This window comes from Talaromyces rugulosus, chromosome II (genome assembly GCF_013368755.1).
Source record: "Talaromyces rugulosus chromosome II, complete sequence".
Lineage (NCBI taxonomy): Eukaryota > Fungi > Ascomycota > Eurotiomycetes > Eurotiales > Trichocomaceae > Talaromyces > Talaromyces rugulosus.
In genome coordinates this window covers 373,261-394,870 of record NC_049562.1, presented here as the reverse complement: position 1 = coordinate 394,870, position 21,610 = coordinate 373,261, and the positions used below count along the sequence as shown (strand labels likewise).

The following is a 21,610-nucleotide window of genomic DNA, read 5'->3' as shown; positions in this document are numbered from 1 at the left end:
ATCCATTCGAACACTTACATTACCAGTTGACACATAAGTGTCCAATTTTTCAATATCATGATAACGAAAGTTTTAAAAGTGAGCACATACATGTATTCTCAAGGCCGAAGCTCTTAGTTGACTTGACAGGGTTATACCATCATAAACACAAAGGAGCATGTTAAACAAGCTTACTGGCCTCGCTTCGCTCAGCTGCGTGTTAATCATGTGACACATACATGTATATATTCCCTGACACATTACAAAGTAAATTACAATTTATATAGAAATAAATTGTATTTTTAGTAATCTAGTTATATCTTGAAGCTACAGCCAGACAAACCAGTGAGTAGGATTATATAAAATACGCTTGTAGCAAGGCGATGTAATTTACTAAGCCTACGAGCTAGTTAGTAAGATTATATAAGTGCATCTGCAATCAGGCTGATTTAACAAATTCACCAAACCTGCAAGGTTGTAAGCTGGCTGGTGAGGTTGTATTATTACTCCTACAAGAGCGAGTAACACTAGCCTTAACCCAAATCTATGTGGCCGGAAAGCGGAAAATCATCGGACCAAGAGGGTGCTTAGTCAGAAGTACATCCGATCAAGGCGGTCGCAACCGGCAGTATATTGACTCCTGGGAAGGTGCGACTCGGACATTGAATGCTCCTCCTCTCACAGCCCTAAAGTCTCCGTGGCAATGGCCTTCATTTGAATACCATGAAAATGTCTGGCTCCTAAGCATAAATGCAGAACAGAAATGTCACACAGAGGCGGTGACTACTCGCCTGTATCGTCCGGAATCGAAAGCGTCTCCCCGTTTCCTCCGCTTGAGGATTACGACGATGGCGAAACTCCGACGGCAATCGACGACAACGAAGAAGATTATGCGCTTCATATGAAGATTCCAGTGTCGCGACGAAGTCGTACCGGGACTGCGCATTCCACAATATACACTGGTCCGTTATCCAGCGAAAACATGCGCGAGGTGGAAACGAGAACCGCATCATCAACAATCACAGCGCCAAACACGTCAGCGGAATCGCAGGATGTCGACGAATTGGTCATCTCTCCTACTATTGGAGTTGAAAGCGGTGGGGCCGGCTTGCACCCGCAGTACTATGTTGACAACGAGTTTTTGGATGAGCTTGAAAACGAATCGATTGATTTCGACGGTGAAGAGCTAGAAGAAGACGATGACGGTGATGATGATGATGACGATGACGACGACGATGACGAGGACGAAAACGAAGATGAGGAGGCCGAGGAGGGCAATAGTTTTGGTGGGGGTATGAAAGATCACAACAATAATACCACCGTGCACCTGCACCGACCTTTCATGCATTCGTCGACATCTCTATCAGGGCCAAACGCATTCGCACCGCCGTTCTACAACAGACCTCCCACTCCGCTTCCCCCATCGCCTTCATTGACATCGTTACTGAGGCCTCCATTTTCCACGACGACATCACGGCCGACGACGCCAGATACTTCAGACGGGGAGACACCGAACGACACCGAGGCTGCGGTGGCCAAGTCGGCACGGATTGCAACGACCGTGCCGCGGGCGAGCCCCAAAGTCCCGACGTATGAGTACTACGGATTCGTGTTGTATTTGACGTCGTCGTTGGCATTTTGTACGCCCTTTAACCCCCCCTCTTCCCATTAACACAATCAAAGCTGACTAGGCAACACAACAAGTGATCTATCTGCTCTGGTCTTACCTTCCGTCGCCCTTCCTCCATCAACTCGGTATTTACTACTACCCTAACAGATGGTGGTCTCTCGCCATCCCCGCCTGGCTGGTCATGTTTTTAGTGTATATCTATGTCGCACTCGCGAGCTACAACACCGGGTATCTCACATTGCCGATGACTTCGATCGAAAATATCGTCGATGAGGTGGCTACGGTTGCTGTGATTGACAGCAAAAGACGGCGACGACCTGGGGGCAGCGAGAAAATGAAACCAGGCTCGGTGACAAGCCAGACAATGTCTGCCATGCATAACCGGCGCATCCACGGACATTACGCATCTGGTAGCAATAGCAGCGCTGGAGGTGACAGAGGCGGTGGGTCATCCTGGAAAGAGCTGTGGTCTGAGAGCAGCGACGCGGTTATGGACATACCTGTGGGCGGGGTGTGCGAGGTGTTGTACGGTAGAGATCGAGAATTGGACCCGGAGTTGGTCGACGTGGAAGAAGAGGACGACGACGACTCGCATTACAGTCGCTACAAGACGATTGCGAGTCCTACGTTTCTGTCTTATGAGGACGACGCTGCGGCGCGTCCGAGCTACCGGCCTGGCAGTTCTGGTGCGTACTCGTCGTATAGCAGCGGACGACCGTGGTGATATTCCAAGTTATGATGTATCTAGTCGTGTAAATGAGATCTCGGCCAACCCCAGGGGCAGCAGCCAAACGTAGCAAGAGGATATTTATTCGCATCAGTCATTCATCGTGAACGGTCGACTGCTGCTGGCCTGGCTGTGTAACGGTCGACCCCCCGGACTGGGTATAGCACAGTCGTGTGTAACGCGCTGATCGGCGGGTGATCTGACGGAGGGAGAGCTTGGATACAACTCTTCTGGCTGGAGAGAGCCAGCAAGTATCCAAGAAGGCGGTAAAATAATAATAATAGACAGAAAAGCATTGTTCAGCAAAAAGAACAACAAAGACAAGAGACGAAGCGGCGCTAAGGCAATCACGGGCGGCGCTAAACCCGGCTGGGCTGGGCCGGGCCGGCAGCAACGCGCAGCGAGTCAGGACAGCTTCGTCGACCTCCAGAATCGAGTCCAGCGCTTCTCTTGCTTTGTCCCCTCGCTCTGGCCGTGGCCTCTTCGCATCATCGTGTGCTCGCCTCCTGTCAATTGCAAGCGCCAGGCTACGCATCCCAGCCTGCTCGTCGCGGTTGTCCCAAGATCGACATCAGCACGAGCCAGGGGACACCCAAGGTTTGAACGAGCGAAACAAAATACCAGCCTTGCACCCAGCGAGTCGCCCCCATCACCGAAAGCTCTACGTCGATATCCGACATTCGGCATCTAGTCTAGCTAGCTACTTGTCTCGGGGTTCCTGACCATCCTGCCTTCATGGCCTGGCAGTCGCCATCTGCCATGGCTGGCAATGGAGGTGGTCTCGGCGGTGCGCCGAGCGAGGGCGTCCCTGGACATCCTCACCCACAGGGCACTGAATACACACTACAGGGTGAGTGCTGAAGCGACGAGCGACCTGTTGGGGCTCTGCATATATGTGAACTTTAATGTGTTGATGATTTTTTTTCCTGCCATAGGGGTTATGCGATTCCTTCAGACCGAATGGCACCGTCACGAGCGAGATCGCAACGCCTGGGAGATTGAGCGCGCAGAAATGAAGTCTCGCATTGGCCGGCTAGAAGGTGACGTGCGCACGAGTAAGCGATTGCAGGAGTCGCTGGGAAAGCATGTCAAGATGCTCGAAGTTGCCTTGAAGAAAGAGCGCGAGACGGTGCGCAGCCTACGCAACGGCGAGAACATTGACCATGTTCGCGACCCCAAGGAAATTGCAAAGGAAAATTTAAATAAACTCCCCAAATGTTGGTGTCCATTGTTTTTCTTTCTTTTTGGTGCTTGGAAATTGGAATGCTAATGTGATGAAACCATAGCTCATGCAAAGTCCGATACCGCCCTAGAAGTCGATCTCGACCACGATGGCCCGACTCATGCAGACCTACGCCAGGATACGGAGCGCGACAAGTCTCGCGTGTATCTGAGCAAATGCGCCCAGGAAGTTTCCTATCATGTTATCCCGGCATCCCATCCACCGGAGCTTACGAATCATGACTTGCAACCTGGCCTGTACGGAGATCAACAGCTTCACCAGCAGAGTCTTGAAGAGGCATATCACCAGCAACGACAAAAGCAGCAACAACACCAGCAACACCAGCAACATCAGCAGCAGCAGCAGCAGAATAATGCAATGGTTCGTGAAGCTGCAATGCAGAACCACCAACCCATGCAATCTGGCTATCCTGACGCCAACCGAGGACCTGTGTTGACAGACAGGCGTAACATGGTAGCATCACAACCGCCGATTCCAGCTGCCGAGAACCGGGAAATACCGCCGGAAAGTCCGGGTGACGAATGTAGTGAGGGAGCCGAGCTGAATGATTTTGCACGCGCGGCCAAGGCACTCGATATGACCCAACAGGACCGCCCACGGCAGCAGCAAAAGCAGGCATCTGACGATGCATCATCTTCCACAGATCCCGATGGTTGGAATTTTGAGGAACCGCCAGCCGCGGCTCACGAGCAAGACCCAGAATCAGCACCCCATCACCGCCCGGATACCGATGCATTCCCCAAGGCAAACATGTTGCCTGTGAAATCACTTTCCGGAGGCTCGCACCGACGCAAGAGTTCTGGAGCCTCTAGACGAAAGAGTTCCGGAGGTGGTGCAGAAATCCGAGATGCCACAGCATCACAACAGCAAAACGCCGACACTATATTCAAGGTACGGTTTGCTTTGCGCGGCCACCTCGACGTTGTTCGATCGGTAATTTTCACCGGCGGTGGCAGTCCGTCAGAGCCCGAGATCTGTACCAGCAGCGACGATGGAACCATTAAGCGTTGGATTCTCCCTGCATCATATGGCAGCTTTGGCCCTGGCGCGGGAAGCGACTTGGATGTCCCAAGTTATTTCACCCATCGCGGTCACGTCGGTGCTGTGACTTCACTTGCTGCATGTCCCGCTTCGCCTAATTTCTCCAATGGCGGACGTGTCTTGGGTGATGGATGGGTCTTCTCTGGAGGCCAGGATGCCAGCGTTCGCGTATGGGAACGTGGCCGAGTAGACCCAAAGGCAACTCTAGACGGCCATACTGACACGGTCTGGGGGTTGTCTATCTTGCCCGGGACAGTTGGCTCGGTATTTGGCGATCGTTGCAGCAACTACGGCGGGGCCGAACGCATTTTGCTTGCCTCTGGCGGTGCTGACGGGCGTATCATCATCTGGGCTGTCAGCGCACCTCCTCAAACCACATCACCTCAGCCAGGCGCACGCCGTGGTGGCGGTCGCCGGGCAAATTCCATCTCATCTGGATCCAACTTCCCGACCTCACCGCAACCCAGCACCGCTACCGCTACCCCGTTCCACTATACGATGGTTCACCATATCGTTCGAAACGACTCCCCGGGTGTCACCTGTATCAGCCCGTTGTCTCCGACTGGCTTGAACTTTGTTGTTTCGTATACCGACGCGTCGATTCTGGTTTACGACACTAGGACCGGCGAGGAGGTGGTTGGAATGGCCAGCTTGGAGACATATGATGGCACGCCATCGACCGGTGTCAATTCGGTGGTCACGTCGACCATCGGGTTTGACGGCACCGCAAACCTGGACCCGAACCGGGCGTTGACCGAAGAGGAAGCAGTTGTTCACGGTGCGACAGGTACCAGCGGTGGTGTTGAGGGCGTTATAATCAGTGGCTACGAGGACAGATACATTCGATTCTTTGACGCCAATAGTGGTACGTCGCCAGCGTATTCTTCTATATAGCTAATTTTATGGCTAACATGCCTATCTAGGACAATGCACGTACACCATGCTTGCTCACCCATCCGCAATTTCCTCCCTATCCTTATCTCCTGATGGACGAGAACTCGTCTCGGCAGGACACGATGCCAGCCTCCGGTTCTGGTCGCTGGAAAAGCGCAGCTGCACGCAGGAGATCACCAGCCACCGCCTGATGCGCGGTGAAGGCGTTTGTTCTGTAGTTTGGAGTCGAGACGGCCGATGGGTGATCGGCGGTGGAGGAGACGGAGTTGTCAAAGTATTTTCCAGATGACCTTCCCCTCCTCTATGATTCCCAAGACTTTGACATGTTTCTATATATCCGACTTTCCTTTTGTTGTTGTTTTGCATGATACTCCTGACTGCAAAAAACTGTAAAACCTGCCGATATATGAGCGAGCATTTGCAAAAGGCGTCGTCTTTTTCATTGGCGTCGTCATCATCTTTTTTTCCAACCCTAAGATGGGGACATTGTTTTTTGTTCTTGTCGCTGTTTTTATATTTACCCTTTTTTCCCCCTTCTCGTTCTTCTTTTCATTTCACTTTTTCATGTGGATAATACATTTTGTTCTACCTTAGTCTACATTTTTGACTCTCCTGACATAGGAGCACATTTGGATCTGCGCTATGAATGCCTGATGTTGCCAATGACTGGTTGGACCTGTTGAATGGACCTGGATTGGGCTTTTACCAAGACAGTTTGATGAGAATGGAGGAAATGGATATCATGCGAAAGGAATATATATCATTGGACTCGCTATGCCTTTTTTATTTTTTACGAATATTTATTCTCGTCGCGGTGGCTATTTCACATTTGATGTACATGTAAATGTGGCCTACATAGACAGGAATGGGGCTGGAGTTTGGCGTTAGTCTATCAATTTAATGCCGCGAACAAGGCCATGGTGACCAGAATAAACAACATATCTTCCGGTTCCAACACAAGGTAACATTTGAAACCTGGAAAACAACCACTTTGTCGGCTGGTAACTAGACAGCTGATCATGCGGTGTGTAGCTCTATCAACGCGTGGCTGGACCGTGTTACCTCCTTGCATAGCTGAACATGTAATGTATTACAACATAGCCTGTAGCACAGCACAGTGACCGATTCTCAAACAGCCGTATGCAAGTTTACTTGCTGCTCTCGTTGACTTGTCATGAGATCCGTCCAGACAGGTATGAAAGAGACGTAATGATGCAGACAGAACAGATCATAGGTGTGCACTCCGGCTATTTACCTGGCTGGCTGTCCAGTGAAACCATCAATGATTAATTGATTATTCATATGTCCCAGTTGCGCACGAGGAGAAGCAAATCGGTAGTTTGTGTGCCCCAATTTTTTTAATCTCCCGGGAGTAAAAAAACTAGAGAGCAGCGCTAGTCTAGCGCGTTAATAGTCTGCCTGCTAAGCTCCATCTAGTTTTTACTGACTCGCCAACTCCTCAGCCTGGTCATTAGTGTCCCTCCGCTTGGGCTGCGAGAGCCCAGCAGACAGGGCTCGATCTGATCGGCGCCTGTCCACTACTGTCAAGAGTAAGACTCACGCGTCCACTGGCCACTGGCTCAAGAATGATCGCTCAAGTAGGCATTATTTCTATAGACAGACCCAACCCCGGCAACGAACCCACCGAGCCCCGATTTTGGGCCGGTTTGTCGGCGGCTTCTTCTACTGGCTTAGACTGGTTGCCCATCGTCGATACGAACCGGTTCCAAGTTCTCACAGAGGGCTGGTCGACTCGCAGGCATTCCGGGAGCACATACTCTAGTGTATGCAGAGTTGTCTGACGGTGGCGGGGATACTTGATATACACGTCGCTTGTCTGTCCAGCACATCCCGTTTCCTGCACCGCGCTGCACTGCGCTGCAAGCCTGCAAAGCATTTTGTGAAACATGCTTCCCCCCCTTTCGCGTTCATCCATGGTCACGAAAGGCAGATCGGCGGTCGATTCGCGCCATCCTACATGAGCGCGTCACACGGCAGATGCGGCCCGGGAATGGACGACAGCCATGGATACAGACATTTGAGCCCGTCCACGCGTTTCCCCCTACGATCTTCGCATGGTGGATTCCACAGACCTGGTGTTCCTGGCCACTATCGTTGGAGATAGCTCGACGGACTGCCGGGGCTGGTTCCGGGCCACCGTGTCGAGCCAATTGCGCGCCTACATTCTTGGCTGGTGTCAACATGGCGCCCGGCGTAAAAACTAAAAAAGCCAATTTTGGACTTTGACAGATCTAATTTCTTTTTTGGCGTCTAGGCTAGTGTTTGTGGGCCCAGCCTTTTCCTGACTTTAATACTGTTCAATCCCCCGAACGTCTTGTGTCGCTGCATGGCCAAGGACTAAAGACTCAAGGTACAAGCAGTATGCCTATTCACAATGGCCGATACCATACTTAGTCTTTTGGCCAAGCGTGATAGTATCACTGTGAGCTCTCTTTTGCAAGCGAGGGGAAGAAATGCAACTGACATCGCCTAGGACCCTAACAATGACCCTAACGTGGGGTCATCTCGCGGCAATGCTTCGTCGACCACTGGAGATGTTGTCAATGACCTGACCGGTGGTGGTTCGACGTCCAGTTCGGCGTTGATATCGACGCTGGCGCCAGCCTTGGTCATCGCCGCTTTTTGGTTTGGCCTGTTTATCATATGTCGTCGGACGCAACAGCGCTGGTACTCGCCAAGGTCTTATTTGCATAATCTCCATCATCAGTAAGTTCCTGCATGTATGAGACTACGCCGGTATATAAATCTGACTGCTATAGTGAACGTACTCCGGAATTGCCTGGCGGTTGGGTTAACTGGTTTGCCCCATTTTTCCAGATTGCAGACTCACATGTCCTGCATCACTCGTCTCTTGATGGCTACCTTTTCCTCCGGTTCCTTCGGATGCTATGCACAATGTGTTTTATCGGAATGGTCATTCTATGGCCAGTGCTGATGCCCATCCATGCCACTGGTGGTGGCGGTAACACGCAACTGGACAGGTTGAGTTTTAGTAATGTCGTCAACCCTACGAGATATTACGCTCATGTGGTCATGGGGATGATCTACTTCAGTATGCCTGGATTTATTATTGCCTCACTGAGATTTCTTGGGAGCTAATCGGCTGTAGCATATGTTATATTCGTCGTTACTCGTGAGAGTCTTTTTTACGCCAATTTGCGACAGACCTACCTCAATTCGCCCGCCTTTGCAGATCGTCTCTCCTCCAGAACTGTCCTTTTCATGTCGGTCCCCGATGCATACAAGAACGAAAAGAAACTCCGACAGGTGTTTGGTGATGGCATCCGGCGAATCTGGATTACCTCGGAGTGCAAGAAACTCAATAGCAAAGTGGATGAACGTGACAAATTGGCGTTGAGCTTGGAACACGCAGAAACAAAGCTTATCCGCGCTGCCAACGCAGCCCGGTTGAAAGAGATAAAGGAAAATGCAAAAAAGCCCAAGGTCTGCGAAGATTGTGAAATGTCAGACTCGTTATGGTCACGCAAAGTCAAACGGCCGATGCATCGCGCCAACTTCTTTGGAAAGAAAGTCGATAGTATCCAGTACTACCGCGCACGCCTTGCCGTCGCAGTTCAAGAAGTTGAGTCACTACAGCAGCAGCACCGTGATGGCGACGCCAAATACCTCTCTGCGGTCTTTATCGAGTTCAACTCCCAGCCCGAAGCCCAGGTGGCACTCCAGACTCTGTCACATCACCAGCCAATGCATATGACGCCACGGTACACGGGAATTTCTCCGCAGGAAGTTATCTGGTCGGCGCTGAATCTCAGCTGGTGGCAACGGATTGTCCGTAAATTTCTGGTTCAGGGTGGAATTGCGGTCATGATTATTTTCTGGTCGGTACCTGCTGCCATCGTGGGCACTATTTCCAACATTACGTACCTGGCATCGACCGTACCATTCTTAGGCTGGCTTGAGAATCTCCCGGCGTTCATCAAAGGTATTATTTCGGGATTGCTTCCCTCGGCTGCCCTGGTGCTGTTGATGTCGCTGGTCCCTCCGATTTGCAGACGTGAGTTGTTTTCTCTCTCGTAAGAAGTAGCAATTCTTGCTAACTGATCTGAAAAAAACAGTTTGCGCAAGAAAGGCAGGATTGCCTTCACTATCACGAGTGGAGCTATTTACTCAATCGGCGCACTTTTGCTTCCAGGTTGTTCAAGTGTTCCTGGTCACAACAATCACCTCTGCGGCCTCCGCAGCCGTGGGCCAGATTATAAAGAACCCATTGTCGGCGAAAGACCTCCTAGCACAGAACCTTCCCAAGGCATCGAACTTCTACATATCCTATTTTCTTCTGCAAGGACTGTCCATGAGTTCTATTGCCGTTGTCCAGATCATGAGTGCTCTTGTCTTTAAGATCCTGACCATGTTCTTCGCAAAGACCCCACGACGTCTATTCAACCGCTGGACTCAGCTCACGGGCCTTAGCTGGGGTAATGTCTTTCCAGTTTTCACCAATATGGGCGTCATAGCCCTAACATACTCGTGCATTGCGCCTCTGATCTTATTTTTCGCCTTCGTCGGTCTCTTCCTCGTCTACCAGGCGTACCGATACAACCTCTTGTTTGTCTACAACATCGATATCGATACCAAGGGACTTGTCTACCCACGAGCCCTCCAGCACTTACTCACGGGTGTTTACCTTGCTGAGATCTGCATGATTGGCTTGTTTTCCATAAAAGGTGCCATTGGCCCTCTAATAATCATTGCGTTTTATTTGCTCCTTACCGTCCTCGCCCACATCTCACTCAACGAAGCTCTCACTCCATTAATGAACTTCCTCCCCCGCTCCCTCGACAGCGAGGAAGAGGAAATACAAGCAAATCGCGAGGCCGAAGCCGCCTACAAGTATGCAATAACCCGACACGGCAAAATCTGGAAGTGGTTCCACCCAACTCTGTACAAGGATTATGCCGATTTGCGCAGAAAAGTGCGACGCGATATTGTCCGAATTGAGTACTCGGAAGCTGAGCTTGAGAAGGCATACTATGAGCCATGTATCACGGCCAAGACGCCGATGCTATGGATTCCAAAGGACCCGGGCGGTGTCAGCCAAGACGAGATCAAACAGACGAGCACTGTGATCCCAATCTCGGACCAGGGTGCCCATTTAGATGAGAAAAACAAGATACAGTGGAATAAGGATGATGAAGAATTGCCCATGTGGGAGAGGAAAGTTTTGTACTGAGTTATCGGGTTTACAACACTTGTAATTACGAATTTGACGATTAATTAATAGTAATATTTTTTTCTTCTGGTTGTTAAATAACACGTAATATAATTTGGTCTGATCAAAACTCTATGTAGATGTCTACTTAGTAAAGGATAGGAATGTAAAATGTTGAGTGTTGAATTAGTCGAAGATATGGATGATCGGCTTAATTGTGCTTGATCATAGTGATTGATTAATTTTTGCATTATATCCTATTATAGCTTCAAATGTCCCTTCTAGGGCTCTTCCAACGCTACTGACATCTTAAAGAGCTACACATCTAGGTAAGTGGCCATCAATATAATTTGATTTTTGATAGCTCGGTTTTTCAATGTGATAAAATCCTATACCACATGCGCACCCAAACTATCATCTAATTCCTCTCTCTAAAAAAAAATTTCCTTGTATAGTCTAACAATAGACAACTATAGGCTTTAAGTACTACTATTTTACCACCACTAGTTATGTCGTATGGAAGGGGTATGCCTCTTGTCGGTCACTAACGACACATGAGAGAGATATAAAGAAGTCTCCATGGCGATATGTACGGCAACGCCGTCCAGGCTCGGACACGCTACTCACGGAGTACCCTCCACCGAGGGAGACTTGATGAGAGAGTAGAATAGCCATTAGCATGAGTATAAAATTTGGTAAACAAGGGAAGTTTCTGAGCACATCAGGAATTGGCTGTGAGATACAGTGATACAACATAGATTGGCAATGTTAGTTAATGTTACTTAAAACACATCAAATGTTTCTCCACTCCCATGAAATTCCTCATTAGGGATAATTGATATCAATTTCATGACTCGCTTTTTGTTAGAAACATTGTTTCCGAAGATAAGAGATCAAAGTGGTATATGGAGCGAGTCTTGCTGCACCCCACTCCCGTGAATTTCCTTATTAGGAAACATGCACAACGGCTTATCATTTATAGCTCATACTACTGTACCTGACAAACTAATATGTTCAGCATATGATAATTATTTATGGGAATTATTGATACTGACGTAACTGAACTGAGGTGTCTCATTATTTTCGACAGCACCTCAAGTGCCGACTTGATGTCTTGTGTTTACGATTTACGTGATAATTTAGTCTTTTTATCGAGATAACAGTCAAATTGACGATTAATTTTGATTTTAAAAATATATGCCACGTAAAATTGAAATAACAGTTTTTCTCAACCCCATGTTCATCTTTCAACAGCCTGTGGACTTGATAACTAAAAACACCACAGCCCCCAATTTCTTACAACCATTGACCAACTTCAACGCTAAAACTAGTATGCATCTCTCTGAGATCCCTCAATACTCAAAGGTCCCTTTTTAACCATCATCGTAAGAACCTCGTATAAAACGTCGGCGGCTGCCCTACATTCATCAAACGACATTTAGCCTAGTACATGGCATTAATTTGGGGTTGTTGCAAAAAAACTTACATGGTAGTGTGCTCTGCATTGGTATCATATGCCGGTGCCACCTCGACAATATCTGCGCCGATGAAGTTGAGGCCGTCGAGGCCGCGGACAATGGTGCGCAATTCACGGGTTGACCAGCCACCTGTTTCGGGGGTTCCTGTGGCGGGGGCGACTATATACCCTAGTCAGAATTTTTGAAGGGGTTAGTTAAGAGAAGAGTAAGAGCGTACACGCTGGGTCAAGAGTGTCAATGTCGATGGACAAGTAAACCGGATTGACAGTGCCGACTCGGTCACGGATTTTCTGGATAATTCCGTCGGTTCCTGTGCATTTCCTTGTAAGAAATTTGGAATAAAAATCTTAGAATATATGACATACCGATGGTGTCGATCTCTCTAGCCTCAACAATACTGAAACCAACATAGCCATCGTTATCATAGTCTGAGAGACCCGATAGTGTGGTTCGGATGCCGGCATGGATATTAGTGTCGTTCTTCAAGAGTCCCTCCATAGCTGCATGATAGAAGTATGTTCCATGGTTGATGCTAGCAGTCTTTGAAGGCGCACCGCCGAAAACCTTTGGCTTCCAAGTGTCCCTGTTTTTTCGGTCTTAGAGTTTGAAATTGGCCATTTTCTCCAATAAAAAGGACTCACAGATGACTGTCAAAATGAATCACTGATACCGGCCCATAAGCGCGGTTAATGCTTCGCAGCAACGGCAGTGTAATTGTATGATCCCCTCCAAGTGTAATAACTCGCGGTAGCGTTTTGCCCGCTCGAGATTGTCCAGGTTTCATAGCATCAGTAAACGGCTGGCGCATCAGGACACTGTTGTGGCCTTCTTCAATTTGCTGGATGGCGTAATCATTGTCATAACTGCATTAAATAATTAACATTTTCAAATTTCTGAAATGGTAAGGTGGGTTATTTACGAGGTAACTGGGATATCGCCGCAGTCGAGAACTTTGATCTCGCTGGCAAATGGGTTTGCATCTAATGGAACGTTGTAGCCACCACTGGAATTTTAATCAGCAGATTTTCTACTAAAGTAAAGTGGTTCATGAAAAAGCATACTAGAGGTTTAGCCGACGAGAGCCCTGTCTGATACCACTAGGCCCGAACCTAGCACCTGGCCGGTAGGAAGTGCCTGTGTCAAATGGGGCACCTATATATTTACGCGCATTAGCATTTAGCTCAGCAGTAAAGTACTTTGATCTCGGTCAAGTAAAATGGAATGAGAAGAGCGCACCTAGGAAAGCAATATCGTACGACTCTTCATCGCTGGCCAAACAAGGAAAATACGGCAACCGTCCGAAAGTCGATATACCCGAGAAGACCGAGTCCGCCTGAAAAGAAGCTCTAGTGTCAGATAGAGCTCTTCATAATATGATCAAATGTCAATCCAAAGCCTACTTGTTTCCCGCCGTCTCCTGGCAGGGTGTTGTACCACAGCTGTTTGTGCGGGCCAGACATGGGCACTTGCTGGTGATCTCCATGGGCAATAGCGAGACTGGCAAGCGCCAGGGTATTTAGGATATGGGCATGCATCATAAAATTTCCCTTTTGAAAGATTGGAAAAAGATGTAAGAGAGTAAAGGATTGGTGGACGGAAAATATTTTCAGATGAGAGGCGGGTGCATATTATATGATCCTATCGTGTTGATCACGACTGAAATCTTCGGCGCTCATGTTGACCGACAATCTTGATTGACAAAATCTTCGCTTCACTGCATGAAAATACAGTAATCGTATGAGCATATAGATCTAGATACGTAGTTTGATATGATATCTTCCCCGCTGTAACTCTAAAAGGTTACCCGATTCGGCCTAACTCGGCCACTATCCCCACTCCCACGGATTTCCTATTCGGGAAACAAGCACCCCAGTTTTGTCAACATGGTGATCGGGCTACTGATAGAACATTCGTGACCAATGGTGGGCTGTCTACTTATCTAAAGTTGTAAACGTCCGGAGTTCTCTTGATATGATGGCGTGTAGTCTTAATCCGACATCATGCACCGAAGTGACGACTAGGACAAAAAGAGAAGTTTACAGGAGAAACCCAAGTTTCTTTTTTTTTGAGTCTATACTACTTGGATAGTGTTTTTCGTTGAAAAAACTGATTTGTCAATGTTTATTTTCTTATCTCTTTCAATTCTACCATCCCATCACGTCTCCGGTACATAGCTCCAACCAAAAATGTCTCACCAACCAACAAAAGCTAACCCTGTAATCCACCAACTTCCATCCTGTCATGAACCTCCATGCGCGAGAAAGCTCTTTCGACTTCCTTCTTCCAATCGCTTGTGAAAACAATGGCCCATTCGAGTATACCAACTAGATACAGCGCAATGCATTGTCCCGCCCACAGCCCACTAAGGCCCCAACCATGAAAGGCCAGCCAGATACCCAATGGTAGAGCGCCACAATAGTAGCTCACCACATTCACAAATGCACCGACATGCTGCCGGCCCATGCCACGGAGACTTCCTCCGCAGCTTCCGTTGAGCCCATCAGCGATCTGGAACAGTGCCACGTACGGCAGCACTTCGGCAGTCAGACGCACAACCCGATCATCATCATTGAAGATCAGGGCAAAGTTGTTTTTGGTGGCCATGAGAATGGCCAAGACTACCCCACCTAAGAGGAGACTCAGCCAGGCTGCCATGTTGGCAGCGCGAGCGGCACCGGCGGCGTCCCTGGCCCCAAGCAGATTACCCACGCGCGAAGAAGCAGCGACTCCGATACCAAAGGGGATGGTATTTAGGATCTGATCAGCGGTCATAATGACGCTTTGTGCCGCTAGTGGAATAGTACCTAGACGACCGGCAACAAATGCGACAATCTCAAACGCCAACCATTCCGTTCCCACATGGATGACGCCTAATATAGCCAGACGTGCAAAAGGACCGATGTTATCAAAGGCTGACCAGGACCAACCACCCCAGTACTCGGACCCTGCAACAAATCGCGCGTAAAGAACTAGCAGAATGAAGGACAGCCAGTAGGAAATACTAGTTGCAATAGGAGCTCCGAGAAGGCCAATGCCAAAGGTGTAACAGAATAGATAATTAAGATAGGCGTTGAGAGGCGAAGTGATGAGCAGAACATATGTCCCGGGGCGCATTATTCCTGTTGATTAATTAGATTATATTATGGTACTCGTCAGAGGCAGAACTCGCCTTGCGCTTGAAGATACTTTTTCATCGATTCAAAGTAGATATACCCCAGCCCTCCAGGAATCAGGCACAGAAGAAACCTAGCACTATCTCGTGACAACACCGGATCTTGTCCAAGAAAGAGAAAGATATGCTCTGCAAATGCCCAAAGAATGGCCACTGGAATATAAAATAGTCCAAGCACAACGAAGCCACGCTGCAAGAGGATGCCAAGATCATGCTTGTTCGTGCTACCAGTGAACGACGAAGATGCCAGTGTATCAATGGCAGTAGTACCGCCGAGTGCAATGAGCCATCCACTGCATGCAGCGAACATGAACGCAAAAGCAGCCGCCGCCAGATTTTCAGGAGACGACCGCCCAACAATGAGCACTGATGCTGTTTGGAGACTATTCTGCAAAGTGTAGGCGAGAATTACGGGCACACATCTCTTGAACAGTAACCACAACTCGGCTAGCATGGGATGCCCGGTGCTGGTATCTTCGCTTTCATCTGGGCTAGTTGAGTCGTGCTCGTCTAAAGGATTCGGTAGGAGTGATGTATACTCGGTGGGCAGCGAAGCCTTTCTTGGAGTAGCCACAGCCATTGATTCCTATTCGCGAATGTTTTTCAACACAAGTTAAAATATCTGAAGGCGACCAATGTTATAATATAAACTCCGATAATGTAGAGAGTATTTTAATTTTTTTCCCAGTAGATTCTGAGCCACTAGTAATGCAAGGCCACACAGCCTAATAGTCCGAGACCAACTGGGTCCAGATTTGTTAACCGAATTTTGGGCTAAAAAGGTTTTTCCTGCAGGAGGATTTCCAGCAGCGCATAGAAAAGAAGCTGTCGTGTTGAACCCCCCACCAACATTTTTAGGCAGTCAACCAACAGCGAGATCGCAGAGTTTGCGGGTTGAAGTGTTAAGTTATCTGCTAACACCTCGACGATTTTCACTTGAGGTCCCTACAATTGAAGTACATTTTTCAAGTAATATTATCCCTCGACTCTACCTATTAATTTCCTATTTTGGGAATTTCTCTTGATTCTAGTAAAACAAATAGCTTACTCACGGAAATGACAGGCAGCTTATCTTCCTGGCCTTCGGCCCATTGGCCTTATCAGCGAGTGCAGCAATTACGTGCTGTGGGGAACTCGATCGGCCGTTATCACTCGGCTTTGGCTAGAGCTTCGACATCAATAACAATTGCATTGCCAGAGGTTGTAGGCCATTAGTCGCGGTAAAGATAAGCACTGCCCAATGTCATGCCATTGCTTATTGATAGCCGGGGCGTTGCGTTCCTGGCAGATAAAATATATGTATTCGCTAGGACGTTAGACAGAGGACTTATTTAGCCCTATATTGTTATACTCCCGATTTACTTTTTGGACTATTTTTTCCCCTGTTAACGTCAACTGTCGCTACATAAATGAAAGCCGGTCATCAATATGGACGAGAAATCTAAAGCGAACCGACAACCTGATGATATTCACGTCGTCGATGCATCATCGCAATCCGAGGTCAACCCTATAGACCATGGCATGTTCCGCGACACCTCGCTAAACAACCATACAACGAAGACACATCCTCAACCGACCTCGGACCCATTGGATCCTTTGAATTGGTCTCGGTTTCAGAAGAATGTAGTGTTGAGCATTGTGATGTTCAAGTAACTCCACCCTCTTCCTTCCGAACAACCACGAAAACTGACCTGTTTTTCTACATTGTAGATATTTCTTATTCACTTACATAACAACAACAACAGTGCCTTCGTTTGCCGAAATCCAGGACCAGTTTAATATCTCTTATTCTCAGGTGAATTGGACTGTGGCTATCCCCGCTCTGGGCCTTGCCGTTGGCCCGCTCTTTTGGTCCTCCTTCAGTGATATTTATGGCCGTCGCTCTATCTTCATAGTTGGCACTATTATATCATTGGTTTCCACAATAGGGGTTGCTGTGGCGGACACCTATGGAGGTTATATGGCTGGACGCTTTTTTCAAGGGTTCGGCGTTAGTCCTGCATCAACCGTAGGAATGGCCGTCGGTACGTGGCATAAATTCCCTTTTCTCCAATCCATAAAATATAAAACAAATTACTATTTACATTGCTAACAACGGGATTTAGTCAATGATATGTTCTTTGACTTTGAGCGTGGCCAGAAACTTGGTCTGTGGGTTCTAGCAATCGACTCGGGCCTTCTCCTCGGACCAACTTGTACGACTATCAACTCTCCAATTACAATTGCCATCTGATGCGCTAACTTGTGTATTTAGTTGGTGGTTTCCTTGACGTAGTTAGCGCAGCTTGGATTGACTGGTTCAATTGCATTCTGTTTGCAGCGCTACTGGTATTGGAATTGTTTTTCATGCCTGAGACATTATATCCTCGCAGCCTCATGCTCCAGAAAATGCCAAAGGAGGATTCTTTTTCAAATGACATTGAAAAACGTCCTAGAAAGTCAGCCCAAAAGCAAGAAACACCCACAGAGATGTTCAAAGACCTGAAACGCACAAAAACGCTTCTTTTCATCAACTACCATCCTATCCCCGGAATCTGCCATCCGAAACCTTGGGACTCCGTAACTCGGTTCTTCATCACCTTTCGATATCCTGTTGTTGCAATTTCTATTTTAGGTTACTGCTTCCTCTGGTATTGGTGGGTGTTATCGGTGATCACAATGGTGCCCGCTGCCTATGCAAACTACTCGCCCCTGATTCAAGGATTGCTATTCCTGGGCTTGTTTTTAGGGACTTTATTTTCGGAAATCTTCTTTTCTGGTACTTTGAGCGATTATATCGTTGCAAGACTAGCAAAGAAGAATGGTGGCGTACGCACTGCTGAGATGAGATTGTGGCTAGCTTACCCTGCTATTGTTTTGACGGCAGGTCAGTTTATCGCATAGTCATCTATCGAGTAATTTGCTTACATTTCCTACAGTTGGATTGATTGTTTGGGGCATCAGCATCGACAAAGGCTATCATTGGATGGTAGGACAGGTGGCGCTCTTCCTGTGTAAGTGTTTCTGCCTAACAAGTGATCTATTTACTTATGCAATTTTAATAGTCGCTGCCGGTATACAAATTGGAAATACCGTGACAAGTAGTTACATTGTCGACAGTTATCCCCTGCAGTCTATGAGTGTGGTCACTTTTTATGCCGTCTTTCTCAACTTGAGCGCATTCATTGACCCGGTACGACGCAAACGCCTGAATACTTTGAAAATACACTGCTAACTATGAACAATAGTTTTTCATTGCAACTTGGCAAAGTAAATCTGGATGGACATGGTGCTTTACAGCGCAAGCCTTGATCACTCTGATTGGCGGCACTGTGGTCTTCGCCTCATTGCAGAGATTTGGAGGAAAGATGCGCGAGAAAACACCGCAACCATCTTGGGTGAATCCAGAGTTTGACTCCGGCTTACAGTCCGTTGATTTTATCGACTCGTCTGACCCGTAGATAGCAAGTGCGATATTTGTTTAAAGTTTGTTGATATTGTAGAACGATCAGGCACAACGGCATGTTTTCTGCAATCAAATAGATATCGACTACCAGCGTATATGAATTGCAATGTAGCTATGTAGAATTTACATAACAAACTGTTAGGCGAAAGAACTCAGGCAGTTGTGACGAATTGAACAGTTGACATGGAATGATCGAAGTCACGCCATTGAAAGCTAGTTCGTTTCGTCCACATTGTAAACCAGCTTCTCTCCGCTAACCTTACCTTCTCGCATTAGGTTCAGCCCGTCTAGAACTCCTTTGAGGCCGCCCGGATTGACTTTGGCGGGGTGTGGTTTCAGCTTGCCTTCAGCAAATAGTGGCTCAGTAATACCCCAAAACATGGTTGCATATTCTTTATCCTCCGGCTTCGCCTCAAATTTGATAGTTGTGTTGGAATCAGGGTCTGCAAACTCAAAATATTCTCCAATTGCGGTATATGCCAGAATCGAACGATCTCTGACATTAGCTCGTGGAATCCCCGGCTTTTGTAGAAGCGCAACGTAATCACCACCCGAAGTAGAGAGGGCGTTGTCGGAGAATGCAGCGCTTGCTTCGTCAGAAATGTTGTCGAGGACGAGAGTGAGATTGTCGTTAGTGGACTTGCGTATCTCCTCGGGTGCCTGGGGATCCTTGTAATCGTACACGGCATCAGCACCGAGTTTTTTGACAAGATCAAAGTTCCGCGGTGAACAAGTGGTCAAGACACGGTAACCCGATAGCTTTGCAAACTGGATAGCCAGAGTACCCGTTGCAGTGGAACCCCCATAGATGAGGATGGGAACGGACTGCTCCTTGCTGAGTGGGTGGGTTGGTAGAGCGAGTTTCAATGACTGATACAACGATTGGGCTACTGTGGCAACACCAACTCCCAAGGTAGCTGCATCTTGAAAGCTGACATTATCGGGAACCAGCATCTGGGTATCACCTTTGACAATGATATACTCGGCAAAAGAGCCGTCCTCTGGCTGAATCGAATTGCCACCATGTGCATAGCCGCAAATGCGGTCACCCTTTTTGAACGGCTTCTTCACGTCCTTGCCAACAGCCTCGACTATGCCAGAATAGTCACAGCCCATAAGGCAACCCACCGGAGCGAAAAAGTCGATATGCTTCCAGTCGGTTGGGTTCAAGGCCACACTGACGGTTTTGACGAGGATGTAATCATCACGGAGGGCCGGGATAGGCCAGTCGAAGACGAGGCCTTCATTTTTAGGGGATATGGTTTTAATAGCTTTCTGGACAGGCATCGTGTACTGAGTGAGGATAAAATGTGCCGCTACTTTGAGCGGGAGTCATCAATGCTTTATACGATGAGTGAATGATGACAAATAGGCCTGCCGTCATGATGTCCTTATTCGAAATGTTGCAACCGGCAGATTTCCCCGCAGCAGAAAACACGGTTTTTTTTAGCACATTTGTCATCGGACTTTCTAGATAGCCGGGTGGGATTTGGTTATTCAATGTTGGTTTCCAGGCGTGACACGCGTGCATGTCCGAGTACGACTGCTCCTTACTTATCTTCACTTGCTATATCAAGATGTAAGTTTTTTTCTAAAGAGATTTCGTTTCTGACGAGAATCGTAATTGTCTTCATTCGTCCCTTTTTGTCTCTACATATATATACCTACGGAGGGAGGTCTATACCACCTTGCCAAAATTTGGTGATTTTCCCGAAAATTTCAAAATTAATACCTGCTATTTCTATAATGATTATAAATCAATATACGCACCAACTATATTTCGAATAATCTTCCATAATATGATGATTTTATAATATATTCTGCCCAACGTAATACTAGCTCTTTAGGGGAGCAGTAGTCCACTTAGGCTTCCTTAGAAGGGCAGTGATATTCTTAATTGAAAAGTTTTCTAACCGTGGAAAACTTAATTTTAGACCGCTTACTGAATAACCAGATTACTATATCACTCACTACCGCTCCTACTAAACCTGATTTGGGAGTTTTCCACCAAGTTCTCCATGATTATTAACCGTGCACCCGCTGCTTCCGCTTTGGGTGCGCGCCGTCTCATCAACGTTTTCGGCTCAACACCGATTTTCGGTTTTATATGGGGTTCCCATATAAATTATGAAAATTAGCACTCCCAATTCTTAATTATTTTTAATCAAATTAATATATATATAAGTTTTACATTATATAAAGCTATATAGTCTAAAAAATCAATAAAAATATATAAACTTAATAAATTCCAAGCGTTAGTCAGTTTTTGTAGAAATCTTTTAGCCTGTGACGGTCCTGACCCAGGCCTCGGGAACCAGCAGTGGCGGCCTGAGGCACCACCAGGGAAAGGGAACCGAGAGCGGTACTGAGATGGGAATAACCTCATGCGGAACTATAAAGGGAATAGACTGATGTACACAAAGGAATATTTCTCATATAACTAGCGGGGGAGGTTCTTTCTCTTCTTCTTTCCTTTCTCATGTTTAGTTTTCTCGTTATAGAGTACTCTTAGAGGATAGGAATCAACTTATTATTATATAAAATCAAATATTATTTTCTTTATTTTTTACTTAAGACTATAAAGCTTGTATAGTAGTATCAGCAATCTAATTATTGCTTAAACTATATCTTAATTCTTTTATTATATTACTGCTAAGCCTAGAAAATTAAGATAATATGACCAGTAAGTATAGGTAAAGATTATTAAAGGCCTGTAAAGTGGGTGGTGTCTGAAAGACTTATATATGAGGGAGTTGGAACCTACTGGGCTCCGAGGGGGTTCCTACTAGGAGTCGAGGCAGTATATAAAG

General features: G+C 47.3%; 8 protein-coding genes across 8 annotated transcripts; 4 read left to right on the top strand and 4 right to left on the bottom strand.

Annotated features, from left to right (window-relative positions):
• Positions 1–742: 742 nt before the first annotated feature.
• On the top strand, positions 743–2,333 carry TRUGW13939_02590 (uncharacterized protein; the record flags this gene model as incomplete). Its single annotated transcript, XM_035485783.1, has 2 exons — positions 743–1,619; positions 1,684–2,333. The coding sequence occupies 2 exons, from the start codon at positions 743–745 to the stop codon at positions 2,331–2,333; spliced, it is 1,527 nt and encodes a 508-aa protein (XP_035341676.1).
• Positions 2,334–3,071: 738 nt separating this feature from the next.
• On the top strand, positions 3,072–5,803 carry TRUGW13939_02589 (uncharacterized protein; the record flags this gene model as incomplete). The annotated part of the gene is made up of 4 exons (XM_035485782.1): positions 3,072–3,186; positions 3,272–3,553; positions 3,623–5,485; positions 5,544–5,803. The coding sequence occupies 4 exons, from the start codon at positions 3,072–3,074 to the stop codon at positions 5,801–5,803; spliced, it is 2,520 nt and encodes an 839-aa protein (XP_035341675.1).
• A 2,106-nt stretch (positions 5,804–7,909) lies between these two features.
• TRUGW13939_02588 (uncharacterized protein) lies at positions 7,910–10,726 on the top strand (the record flags this gene model as incomplete). The annotated part of the gene is made up of 5 exons (XM_035485781.1): positions 7,910–7,957; positions 8,009–8,241; positions 8,295–8,587; positions 8,645–9,550; positions 9,612–10,726. 5 exons carry the CDS (start codon positions 7,910–7,912, stop codon positions 10,724–10,726), a joined length of 2,595 nt encoding a protein of 864 aa, XP_035341674.1.
• Positions 10,727–12,032: 1,306 nt separating this feature from the next.
• Positions 12,033–13,718, bottom strand: TRUGW13939_02587 (uncharacterized protein; the record flags this gene model as incomplete). The annotated part of the gene is made up of 9 exons (XM_035485780.1): positions 12,033–12,123; positions 12,192–12,342; positions 12,401–12,493; positions 12,549–12,766; positions 12,825–13,046; positions 13,103–13,186; positions 13,245–13,335; positions 13,420–13,516; positions 13,584–13,718. 9 exons carry the CDS (start codon positions 13,716–13,718, stop codon positions 12,033–12,035), a joined length of 1,182 nt encoding a protein of 393 aa, XP_035341673.1.
• A 673-nt stretch (positions 13,719–14,391) lies between these two features.
• TRUGW13939_02586 (uncharacterized protein) lies at positions 14,392–15,297 on the bottom strand (the record flags this gene model as incomplete). Its single annotated transcript, XM_035485779.1, has 1 exon — positions 14,392–15,297. One exon carries the CDS (start codon positions 15,295–15,297, stop codon positions 14,392–14,394), a length of 906 nt encoding a protein of 301 aa, XP_035341672.1.
• A 38-nt stretch (positions 15,298–15,335) lies between these two features.
• On the bottom strand, positions 15,336–15,935 carry TRUGW13939_02585 (uncharacterized protein; the record flags this gene model as incomplete). The annotated part of the gene is made up of 1 exon (XM_035485778.1): positions 15,336–15,935. One exon carries the CDS (start codon positions 15,933–15,935, stop codon positions 15,336–15,338), a length of 600 nt encoding a protein of 199 aa, XP_035341671.1.
• An 848-nt stretch (positions 15,936–16,783) lies between these two features.
• TRUGW13939_02584 (uncharacterized protein) lies at positions 16,784–18,795 on the top strand (the record flags this gene model as incomplete). The annotated part of the gene is made up of 7 exons (XM_035485777.1): positions 16,784–17,004; positions 17,066–17,379; positions 17,461–17,550; positions 17,610–18,221; positions 18,274–18,348; positions 18,400–18,527; positions 18,583–18,795. 7 exons carry the CDS (start codon positions 16,784–16,786, stop codon positions 18,793–18,795), a joined length of 1,653 nt encoding a protein of 550 aa, XP_035341670.1.
• A 218-nt stretch (positions 18,796–19,013) lies between these two features.
• TRUGW13939_02583 (uncharacterized protein) lies at positions 19,014–20,087 on the bottom strand (the record flags this gene model as incomplete). Its single annotated transcript, XM_035485776.1, has 1 exon — positions 19,014–20,087. The coding sequence occupies one exon, from the start codon at positions 20,085–20,087 to the stop codon at positions 19,014–19,016; it is 1,074 nt and encodes a 357-aa protein (XP_035341669.1).
• Between the last annotated feature and the right edge of the window lie 1,523 nt (positions 20,088–21,610).